The sequence below is a fragment of the Cololabis saira genome, chromosome 15 (genome assembly GCF_033807715.1).
Source record: "Cololabis saira isolate AMF1-May2022 chromosome 15, fColSai1.1, whole genome shotgun sequence".
In the NCBI taxonomy this organism is placed as follows: Eukaryota; Metazoa; Chordata; class Actinopteri; order Beloniformes; family Belonidae; genus Cololabis; species Cololabis saira.
In genome coordinates, this window is record NC_084601.1 from 3,624,749 (window position 1) to 3,637,091 (window position 12,343).

The following is a 12,343-nucleotide window of genomic DNA, read 5'->3' on the forward strand; positions in this document are numbered from 1 at the left end:
ATTTAGTGGATGAAACCACCCACAACTCTCTATATCAAACCATTCAAAAGTTATGGCAGAAAGTAGGAACTATCAAATATCGACCAATCAATAAGGGGCGGGGCTAATTTGCACCAATTATGGTCAAGGACTCAAAACCGAGTCCGATGACACCACCCACGAGTCTTTATCACAACCCGTTCAAAAGCTATGGCAGAGAAAGTTTTCTAGGGGGCGCTGTTGAGCCATTTTGCCACGCCCATTAATGCAAACCATTAAAGGAGCTTGAGGCAGGATTGAGGCAGGATTTATGAAAAAAATTCGTATACGTTTTAAGTTTTCTAGTAATAATGTCAGATGAAGCGTTCCAAACCAAAAAGAATGATTCCTCTAGTGTATCTCTCCGTTGCCTTGAACAGGCTGTGTGCTGCAAAATGTGCTGCAATTCTCAACCCAAATTTCCCGCGCTGTCCTGCAGATGTGACGTCACATGACGCTGCATGCGCGTTCTCCCCGTTCTCCCGTGCCGGCTTCACTGTTGGCTGCAGTACCCCCAACGGCCGTCGTGGCAAAGGGTGGCGCTAGAGAGTCTCATTTCTTAAAAGGAGCATCATGCTCCTTTAAATATCAAATTTATTGCCAGGCCTGGCCTGGTGCAAAATTTGGTGACTTTTGGTGAAACCATCAAATATGGACGAATCAGAAGAAGGGGGGGGCGCGCTTTTTGGCATCTAGCGTCGCCACGGTAACACTTTTGAAAGAGAAAAGAAATGCACGTAGTCACAGGATGGAGACGCACATTTTGATGTATAACACACCTGGGTGCACGTTACGGTTCGGGCTCTGAAGCGGCCGAAGAAATGGCATAAGTTTTGCCAAAATGACACGATTAATTCAAAATGGCCGACTTCCTGTTCGTTTTCGGCCATGGCGCCAAGAGACTTTTCTTTAAGTTGTGACATGATACAGGTGTGTACCGATTTTCATGCATGTACGTCAAACCGTATTGTGGGGCTTGAGGCACAAAGTTTTCTAGGGGGCGCTGTTGAGCCGTTAGGCCACGCCCATTAATGCAAACCATTAAATATCACATTTTTCGCGAGGCCTGGCTTGCGTGCAAAATTTGGTGACTTTTGGGCCACGTTTAGGGGGAAAAAAGGCCCTCCTTTCGTCGAAAAAAAAAAAAAATTCCTACAGATCCATCCATCCATCCATCGTCCGCCGCTTATCCGTTCCCGGGTCGCGGGGGCAGCAGCCTCAGCAGAGATGCCCTACAGATACAATAGGGCCTAAATATGGCGGTGGGATTGACATCCATGCACATGCAGCTGCTCTCTTGAAAATGTAGTTGAGCTCCCGTTTCATCGCATTTCAGAACCTAGAGAGCCGTCAATCCAGTGACATGTTGTGCATGCACCACGATTTTGTACATTTTCATCAGTTTAAAATGGCTCATAAAGCCCGTTTATTTTTATAGGAGAGGGTTCATTTTCTGGCATTTTCTTGGGGTTGATCCGAGATTGCATCAGAGCGATTGCCATGGGATTCCTCCTTAGAACGGAGCAGGAAGGGGAAAGACAAAAGACAAGAAAAAGGAAATGGAAGGAGTGAGTAGAGAAAAGAAAAACAGAACGATGGTAGGAAGACGTGAAGAGAGCAAGGAAAGCAGGTAGAGAACAAGAGGAGAGGAGATTTGTGAGGAGGGGGACAGCAGAAGGCCAGCAGAGTCAGAGATAAGAGGCTGCAAGAGTGATTGAAATAGGATTAGAGGAGACAGGCTCTGCATCCCGGCCACAGCATCAGTGTTAAACCTTCGCTTCACAGGGACTGCCTATCAAAGCCTCCCCAGGCCCGCCTAGCAGAGAAGGAAAGTAGCCTCCAGCAGGGTCATCCACCGCCACACACACACCACACACACACACACACACAACACACAGAGAGGAACATACGGATCACATCCTCCATATCCTACATGTCTCCATTATGGCTGCAGAGCTGGCTTCTTCCTCCTTCGCTTTTTCATCTTCCTGCAGTGTCTTTGTGGTGCGTATTTGGACTGAAAATAGGATGCATTGATGAGCCATTTTTAACATTTAATGAGGCAAGCAGTGATGAGCTGGCATCGGAACGCTACTGTCTCCTGCTTCCGTGGAGTCCAAACAAAGTTTTAATGAGAACTTTCCTCCCAATTGGTGCCAAAAGCCCACAGCTTTTTAACTGCTTCCCATATTGAAATCAACGTTTTTTTACACAACCACTCAGAGAAAGAAGACACCTGTGTGCAAATAGCGGGTATTACATTTTAATATACAGGACTGTCTCAGAAAATTAGAATATTGTGATAAAGTCCTTTATTTTCTGTAATGCAAAAATGTCATACATTCTGGACAAATCAACTGAAATATTGCAAGCCTTTTATTATTTTAATATTGCTGATCATGGTTTACAGCTTAAGAAAACTCAAATATCCTATCTCAAAAAATTTGAATATTCTGGGAATCTTAATCTTAAACTGTAAACCATAATCAGCAATATTAAAATAATAAAAGGCTTGCAATATTTCAATTGATTTGTAATGAATCCAGAATGTATGACATTTTAGTTTTTTTTAATTGCATTACAGAAAATAAATAACTTTATCACAATAATCTAATTTTCTGAGACAGTCCTGTAGAGTACCACTTCTTTAAATCAACAACAATGGTACATTGAGTAAAATAATATTTTAAATGGGTCAATGACGAATAAGGATTTTCAACAGGTCAATTTTAAAATAATAAAAAAAAAGAATATCTATTGCAGTAGTTCAAACATTAAGAATGTTGTGTACACAAAAATTCATATAAAAATGTTAAATTAAGTGATTTCAGAGTTTTTTGTCAAGATGAATTGGCACTAGCCTTAAAAAAAACATGTGGTGCAACCATGATTCATATTAACATAAATTAATTTCCTTAACATCTTGACATCTTTTTTTTTGTTTTTTTACAAGTTTTCAGTATTATACAAAAATAGTTATTTTAATGGTCGCGTCACATGATATTTCATAAAATGGACATCAGTCAAACTTTGTTTGTATATTATGATGGAAATATAAATACAAATGTGTTGCAATCTTACACACTACAAGACACTTCAGAAATCATGCCAGATAGAAGAAGATTGATTTAAAAACATTTAGAGTTTTTTTCAAAACAAGAGCCCTGGTCGGACGGTCGCACCACATGACATTTTGATGGTTAAAACAACAACAAAATCCCAAATAACTAGTATTTTTTGTAAAATTCAAGTGAGTCCATATGTGGAACAGGTAGTTCATATATCTGTTTTTTTTTTTTTAAATCAATTTAAACCTTTTTTGAATTGAAAAAAAATCTGTTTTTCGGAAAATATAGGCGTCACGTCATTGACCCAAATGTATTATTTGACAGTGATGTTGTAGCGAGTTGTAACCTTACTTACTAACCCTAACCCTAACCCTAACCCAACCCTAACCCTAACCCTAACCCTCTAAAAGCACTTTTCTCCCTAATCAAATAAACACTCCAGTCGATGCTGGTGTTGTTTACTTATTCTTGAGAGCAATCGCAGCGTGATCAGACGTCGCACCTGAGGCCGTCTCTGTTACAGTAGATTATGGATCCCTTTAGCCAAAATGGCCTATTTTATCTGCCAAAGGAAGACAGTTTACTGATTGGCGAGTGCTTTCTCTGTATGTGCATATTTGTATGAAGCGTGAGTGTTTGCGGCCGGGCTCCTGTGGTATCTGCATTAGTGTCTGCACGTATGAGCCGGTAGTTTTCCTCTCTGAGCTCATCAGTTCATATCCACCACCCATCCCACCGCAGCGTGCAGTAAATAGAGTCTCCAGCACTCGTTGAGAAATGGCACAATTATCCCCTGCTGGTGAAATATGGGCCGGGATGCACCACTGCTTCTTCCCCACAGACCGTTTGTTTGTGCGTGGCTATGTGTGTGTGTGTGTGTGCGTGTCTATGTGTGTGTACTGTGCCTGTTTTTTTCCCCTCCGTTCACTCGGTGTAATGTGCAATCAACACACAGGGAATTGTTCTCTCTGAATCTGACACGTATGAATTACATGTGTAAATGTACAAAGGGGCCGCGCGCAAATTTACAGACGCGTACGCCATATCAGTATGCATAGATTGGCATTCACACTACGCCGCTGTGCACACTCTGCAAACAATGCAGCATTTTAGCTGAGACAAGCAGATAGAATAACTCACTGTCATTTAGTCACTAAGGTCTGTCTTTCATTTCAGAAAATTTCCGAGCAACACATTTATGCAGAGCTTCTGGAATAAAACTAAATTATAGAACGACGGCATATTAAATTTTGGGCACCGGTGGGCATGCATGATGCTCCAATGAATAAATAAGGGAGAGAGCATGAACTGATCCTAGAGAGGTGTCAGGCGGAAAAAAGGAGCGCTGTACAAAAGTTTGGACAACCTAAGAGAGCTTCTCTTTTCTTTTGCTTTTGACCTTAATTAGTTTTGTAGGGTTGAAAGTTGTTCACTGTCATCTATAAGAAAAGCCAAAGGCCATGGGATGCAAATTTAAGCATCTTCGATGTGTTTTGTACGACGGAGTATTAGGGCCAAACTAAGACAAAAAAAAATGGAAAGTACGAGAATAAAGTCGTAATATTATGAGAATAAAGTCGTAACCTTAAGAGAATAACGTCATAATGTTGCGAGAATAAAGTCGTAATAGAATAAAGTCGTAATATTATGAGAATAAAGTCGTAACGTTACGAGAATAAAGTCATAATATTACAAGAATAAAGTGGTAATTTATGAGAATAAAGTCATAATATTACGAGAATAAAGTCGTAATTTATGAGAATATAATTTATGAGAACTCTAATAGGAAGAGCATCTTCTCCCTGTGTTAAAATTAGGAATATTGAGCATCTTGTGAAGTTATATATATTATATTATATATTACTTTATTCTCGTAATATTATGACTTTACTCTCATATAATTATGACTTTATTTTCGTAATTTCCATTTTTTTTGGCCCTAATACTCCATCGTAGTTTTGGAATATGCTCCTGTGGATTTCTAAAGTTAAAATAGATCTTTATTTCAAAAAACATGGTGATCAAGGGATGCTTTGATCACGCTCTGGGGTCGTTTTGCAGTCATTTGCACAGGTAACATTCCTCGGGGGAGAAAGAAATGGATTGTCACATTTAGCTTTCTTTTTTTTAAATAAAGAAACAATAAAAAGAGGGTGATCTTCATGTCTGAGACCCTTTAGACACTTCAGTATCTGTAGATGTCAGACTTCCACAAAAACAGTTACAAGTCTTCCAAGTCCTGATGCCTGCCAAAGGCATCAGGACTAGAGAAAAAATAAAACAAACAAAATTAAAGCTGCAAGCAGCGATGAACGGGCCCTCGGCATGCAATTATGGTCAAGGACTCAATACCGAGTCCGATGACACCACCCACGAGTCTTTATGTGAAACCATTCAAAAGTTATGGCAGAAAGTAGGAACTATCAAATATGGACCAATCAGATGAAGGGTGGGCGCACTTTTTGGGGTCTAGCGTCGCCACGGTAACGCTTTTGAAAGAGAAAAGTAATGCGCATCGTCGCAGGATGTATAACACACCTGGGTGCACATTACGGTTCGGGCCGCATTAACGGCCAAAGAAATGGCATAAATTGCACCAAAATTACACGATTAATTCAAAATGGCCGACTTCCTGTTCGGTTTCGGCCATGGCGCCAAGAGACTTTTCTTTAAGTTGCGACATGATACAGGTGTGTACCGATTTTCGTGCATGTACGTCAAACCGTATTGTGGGGCTTGAGGCACAAAGTTTTCTAGGGGGCGCTGTTGAGCCATTTTGCCACGCCCATTAATGCAAACCATGAAATATCAAATATTTCCCCAGGCCTGGCTTACATCCAAAATTTGGTGACTTTTGGGACACGTTTAGGGGGAAAAAAGGCCCTCATTTCGTCGTAAAAAATAAATTCCTACAGATACAATAGGGCTTTCGCACTGTCAGTGCTCGGGCCCTAAAAAACAATCACCAGAGAAGAATTTGTAGTCCATAAGATTATTATTTAAATTAAATGCTCATTGAATAAAAACGCTGATACCACTGTAATGGGCCAATAACGGTATGACCAACCTCTAAAGTGTCCTTTCTTTCTTGTTCTTGTTGATCATTTCTGTCCTCCCATTTCTTTCATATTTCATTCTTTCATATTCACTGGACTGGCTCACAAGGGCACTCACTTCAGCTCACACAGAATTTGGACATGCAGTATATCCTCATTGAAATACAATAATCAGCATTATTTGCTTCATCGTGAATTGCTTAGTTTTGGCTCATGACTTTATTTGTCTTTGAAATTTAGAACGAATGACCAGATATTAGTTTAGCATAGGGTTGGGGATAGATTCAAATATCAAGAATCGATTCCATTACGATTCAGAATCGATTATCACGCTTTGATTCGATCCGATTCGATCCGATATTGATTTGGGTTACTGTTAATAAAACTGTTCTTTCAGCTGTTGCATGAATTATATGACTGTAGTTCTGCATCATATTACTACTAGTATTATATTGAGATTCAACAGCAAGTATTGCCTCTAATGATGCTGTAAGGACCAATCAGCTCCCAGAATGCTGATAGAACTGCTTTCAGAAACATCGTGTGGGTCAGAATTATCAAACAGATCCAGGGAGGAAACAGAGAAGGATGAAATCGCTTTTATTTTTTCCCCATTTATGAGAATTTTGTTTTTAACATTTATGCAAATGTAACCCCAAGACAGTATATAAAGCAAAGAAATATAGACAATTTATGCAATTATAACTGAAAACTTTAATGTTTTCATACCTTTAAACATATTTAAAGGCAAAAACATGGCACCAGTTATTCTCGTGTCCAACAAAATATTCTTTTTTTGGGCATAAACAAAAAAGTACCAAAAGTTGTAATGTAATGATGAAAAAAAAACATTTTTTTTTTTTAAATCAATCTTTAGACATATAAATCGATTTTTAGGAATTAATATGAAAATCGATTTAAAATCAGAGAATCGATCTTTTCAACACAGGCCTAGTTTAGCATAAACAATGACAACTGGGAGCAACTAAACTGACTTTTTGGAAGTTTTACGAAAGAGTTAGCAAACACCCTGTAAATTACTTACATAGTGTATGAATTTTCCTCTGACTCCCTTTGCTTTCAGTTTATTTTACTGTTTACATTTTTAAAACAAATTAGTCAGAATTACACATGGTGTATACTACATAAACGTAAAAAAAAATGCACTCAGACCTTTTTGAAAAGGTGCAATGACTGTTTGAAATGTCAGAGCTGTGCATGGTCCTTTTGAAGTCAGGCGTGCACTTAATGTTCTTAATCCCAAAGTGATTTCTTTTTCAAATGCCTTTTGACATTTGTGTGATTCTGCAGAGTATGGAAAATAAGACCTTAACTTCAAGCACAGGATTGTGATCTAACTGATCTAACTGAACTGTCCCAACAGTCAAGAGATCAAACACAAGCTAATTCCGTTTTTTCTGTCATTACAGATATGGAAAAATAGTGTCAACCAAGGCCATTCTGGATAAGAACACTAACCAGTGCAAAGGTAAGTCATCAGTTTTGCTGTCTTGTACACAGAGTTTGTTTATAATTCACCAGCCTTCGTCTCCGGTCTGTCCTGTCACAGGAAGAGCGATTCATTCAGGCATCAGCAGAGGATGCTGCGTGTTATAAATCAGCTGTTTAGGATGTCACTGACCTGAAATTGCAGGATGGATACAGGAAAATAACTCTCTTTAGATGACACTTCCGTGCCTCGACCCATCCCCGACTCTTCTTTAGTCTGATGTTAGGAATGTTTCTGTTCATTACCGTCCAGTAAATGACGCACACGTGCCACGCCTTTTCCTCTCATTTGAGACGTTTTTTTTAAGCACCAAAAGAGGCCACGTCATCAGTGAACATACATTTAGGATCAATGTGAGGTTTAACCCTGGTACTGTGTTTGGGTCAAAATGACCCAATTCTCCTGTTCCTTCTTTCCTCCTGCTCTCTCCTTCCTTCTCCCTTCCTCTGTCCTCCCTTCCTTCCTTCTTTCCTCCCCTCGTACATTTTTTCCTTGTTTTCTCCTTTCCTTCCTTCATTCTTTTTTCTCCTCCTTCCTTCTTTCCTCCCTTCTTTCATTCCTTCCTTCTTTCCTCCCTTCCTCCCTTCTTTTCTCCCTTCCTTCCTTCCTTCCTTCCTTCCTTCCTTCCTTCCTTCCTTCCTTCCTTCCTTCCTTCCTTCCTTCCTTCTTTCCTCCCTTCCTTCCTTCCTTCCTTCCTTCCTTCCTTCTTTTCTCTCCTCCTTCGTTCTTTCCTCCCTTCCTCCTTTCCTCCCTTCCTCCCTTCCTTCCTTCTTTTCTCCCTTCCTTCCTTCGTTCCTTCCTTCCTTCCTTCCTTCCTTCCTTCCTTCCTTCCTTCCTTCCTTCCTTCCTTCCTTCCTTCTTTCCTCCCTTCTTTCCTTCCTTCCTTATTTTCTCCCTTCCTTCCTTCGTTTCTCCCTTCTTTTCTCTCCTCCTTCCTTCCTTCCTTCTTTCCTCTCTTCCTTCCTTCCTTCTTTCTTTTCTCTCCTCCTTCGTTCTTTCCTCCCTTCCTTCCTTCTTTTCTCCCTTCCTTCCTTCTTTTCTCCCTTCCTTCCTTCGTTTCTTCGTTTCTTCCTTCCTTCCTTCCTTCCTTCCTTCCTTCCTTCCTTCCTTCCTTCCTTCCTTCCTTCCTTCCTTCCTTCCTTCCTTCCTTCCTTCCTTCCTTCCTTCCTTCCTTCCTTCTTTCCTCCCTTCTTTCCTTCCTTCCTTCTTTTCTCTCCTCCTTCCTTCCTTCCTTCTTTCCTCTCTTCTTCTCTTCCTCCTTCATTGACCTGAAGACAGCACAAGGGTTAACAAGCTGGCTGCAATCAGTTTGTATTTTTTGTATTTTTTTGTATTTTGTGTCTCTAATGTTTCTAAAACTAAGCTGGTTCCTTATCTCATTGTTATGTCCTTTATGTGGTGTATTTGCAGATAAAGACCAGTTTGTGACATTAGTGGCTGTTATAGTTTCATAGGAGCCTAATGATGCTCTTCTAGTTTAAGGCTCACAATGACCTGTAACAATGATATAGTAGGGGTTTATTATACATTTACTGAATCCTTATTGTCCTGTGAGTATTCCAGTTTTGGTATTTTGTGTCTCTGTTGTTCCTAGATGACACAGGGATAAAAAGATAGTATATCATTTAGGCGAAAATTGTGTAAAAATGTGTGTTGTTTCTAGTTTAAAGAGCTGCAGTGACTTCTATGTTGGTCAGAAAGATTCACATCTTAGTTTGAATGAATGCTTAAAAGGTCTCCTTTAAAATGATACCAAAGACAATATAGTGAAACATTGACAGATATCCTGTACATGAGTCTAAACCAGGATATGCAGCAGCATCTAAAATGTAATTTTCTGAACTTCATGAGCTGATAACTCTGATCCAGCTGCCACTCAGGAAGGCTCCTTTTCTCCTCCTGCCTTCTTTGCTTTTCCTTCCTTTCCTTCCTTTCTCCCTTCCTTCCGTCTTTTCTCCCTTCCTTACTCCCTTCCTTACTCCCTTTCCTACTTCATTCCTTCTTTTCTCCTTTCTTCCTTACTTCCTTCTTTCCTTCTTTCCATCTTTTCTCCCTTCCTTTCTTCCATCTTTTCTCCCTTCCTTACTCCCTTTCCTACTTCCTTCTTTCTTTCCTTCCTTCTTTTCTCCTTTCTTCCTTACTTCCTTCTTTCCTCCCTTCCATCTTTTCTCCTTTCCTTACTCCCTTTCCTACTTCATTCCTTCTTTCCTTCTTTTCTCCTTTCTTCCTTACTTCCTTCTTTCCTTCTTTCCATCTGTTCTCCCTTCCTTACTCCCTTTCCTACTTCCTTCTTTCTTTCCTTCTTTTCTCCCTTCTTCCTTACTTCCTTCTTTCCTCCCTTCCATCTTTTCTCCCTTCCTTACTCCCTTTCCTACTTCATTCCTTCTTTCCTCCTTTCTTCCTTACTTCCTTCTTTCCTCCCTTCCATCTTTTCTCCTTTCCTTACTCCCTTTCCTACTTCATTCCTTCTTTCCTTCTTTTCTCCTTTCTTCCTTACTTCCTTCTTTCCTTCTTTCCATCTTTTCTCCTTTCCTTACTCCCTTTCCTACTTCATTCCTTCTTTCCTTCTTTTCTCCTTTCTTCCTTACTTCCTTCTTTCCTTCTTTCCATCTTTTCTCCTTTCCTTATTCCCTTTCCTACTTCATTCCTTCTTTCCTTCTTTTCTCCTTTCTTCCTTACTTCCTTCTTTCCTCCCTTCCATCTTTTATCCCTTCCTTACTCCCTTTCCTACTTCATTCCTTCTTTCCTTCTTTTCTTCTTTTCTTCTTTTTCATATAGACATGGATCTTTTCAAAAATCATAAGTAAGTTTGGTCACCTTGAGTGGTGCTGACAAGTGAAATTTTGGGCTCTGGCCCCTGGACTAATAGAATCAATTACACTTTTACAAAAATGTACACATTTATTTATCTATAAAATCATTTGCTCATGATGCAGACCGGAAAAGTCTGCACCATCCTGCATCCTCTCCCTTCTGCATCGTTAGCAGAAGGGAGTGAGAAGGGTGAATTAGGAAAAAGAGAATACGGGAAAGATTGTGTGGTACTTGCCCTGAGGTGTCTGGCAGCGCTGTTTAAGAGCTATTGAAGTTCCATCAATACTTTTAATTGCTTTTTGTGGTTTCCCTGTCTCTGAAGTGTGGCCTTTCAAGGTGAGAGTGTCTTCTTAACCCTGCCCCATGCATACGTTTATCCTGCCGGGCGCTCTCTGGCTCACACCGTTGAGAGGAATCCAGCGTTTTAGTGTACAGAACAAGGATGGTTATCTTGACAGGCCCTGTTTGAGTCCTGCTGGATTTTTACAAACGGCACCGGAGGTTTCGTGCTGGGAGGGAAGTGTCTGCAGAATGCAGAACAGAGGGAATTAAAGAAGGAGGAAGAGCTGCAAAAGGAGGCGAAACGCCTTTTAACCCTTCTAGTGTCTTTGGGTCAAAATGACCCAATTCTTCTTTCCTCCTGCTCTCTCCTTCCTTCCTCCTTTACTCCTTTTTCTTCCTACCTCCCTTCCGTCATTCATTCCTTTATTACCTTCTTTGCTTTTCCTTCCTTCTTTCCTTATTTTCTCCATTCATTCCTTCTTCCCTCCCTCCCTTCCTTCCTTTTCTCCATTCCTTCCTCCCTCCCTTCTTTCCTTTTCTCCCTTCCTTCCTTTTCTCCCTTCCTTACTCCCTTTTCCACTTCCATCCTTCTTTCCTTCTTTTCTCCTTTCCTTACTCCCTTTCCTACTTCCTTCCTTCTTTCCTTATTTTCTCCTTTCTTCCTTATTTCCTCCCTTCCATCTTTTCTCCCTTCCTTACTCCCTTTCCTACATCCTTCCTTCTTTCCTTCTTTCCTCCTTACTTCCTTACTTCCTTCTTTCCTCCCTTCCATCTTTTCTCCCTTCCTTACTCCCTTTCCTACTTCATTCCTTCTTTCCTTCTTTTCTCATTTCTTCCTTACTTCCTTCTTTCCTTCCTTCCATCTTTTCTTCCTTCCTTCCTTCCATCTTTTTCTCCCTTCCTTACTCCCTTTCCTACTTCATTCCTTCTTTTCTCCTTTCTTCCTTCTTTCCTTCCTTCCATCTTTTCTCCCTTCCTTCCTTCCATCTTTTCTCCCTTCCTTACTCCCTTTCCTACTTCATTCCTTCTTTCCTTCTTTTCTCATTTCTTCCTTACTTCCTTCTTTCCTTCCTTCCATCTTTTCTTCCTTCCTTCCTTCCATCTTTTCTCCCTTCCTTACTCCCTTTCCTACTTCATTCCTTCTTTTCTCCTTTCTTCCTTCTTTCCTTCCTTCCATCTTTTCTCCCTTCCTTCCTTCCATCTTTTTCTCCCTTCCTTACTCCCTTTCCTACTTCATTCCTTCTTTTCTCCTTTCTTCCTTACTTCCTTCTTTCCTTCCTTCCATCTTTTTCTCCCTTCCTTACTCCCTTTCCTACTTCCTTCTTTCTTTCCTTCTTCTCTCCTTTCTTCCTTCTTTCCTTCCTTCCATCTTTTCTCCCTTCCTTCCTTTCATATTTTCTCCCTTCCTTACTCCCTTCCCTACTTACTTCCTTATTTCTCCCTTCACCCCTTCCTTGACCCAAAGACAGCACAAGGGTTAAACATTAAATGATTAAAATCAGAGAAATGTAGTGTCTGCTGCTCCGACTGAGTTCCCAGCAGAGAAAACCAGTCCAGCTCACCACCGTGTTTCGTTGGAAACAACTTTTCCCATA

General features: G+C 40.4%; 1 protein-coding gene across 1 annotated transcript in view; it reads left to right on the top strand.

Annotated features, from left to right (window-relative positions):
- The window catches only part of rbms3 (RNA binding motif, single stranded interacting protein), a 511,349-nt gene that overhangs the window by 112,430 nt on the left and 386,576 nt on the right, over positions 1-12,343 (top strand). The window contains exon 3 of the mRNA XM_061742154.1: positions 7,573-7,631. Coding sequence (XP_061598138.1) covers positions 7,573-7,631 — 59 coding nt within the window. The remainder of the gene's footprint in view (positions 1-7,572; positions 7,632-12,343) is intronic.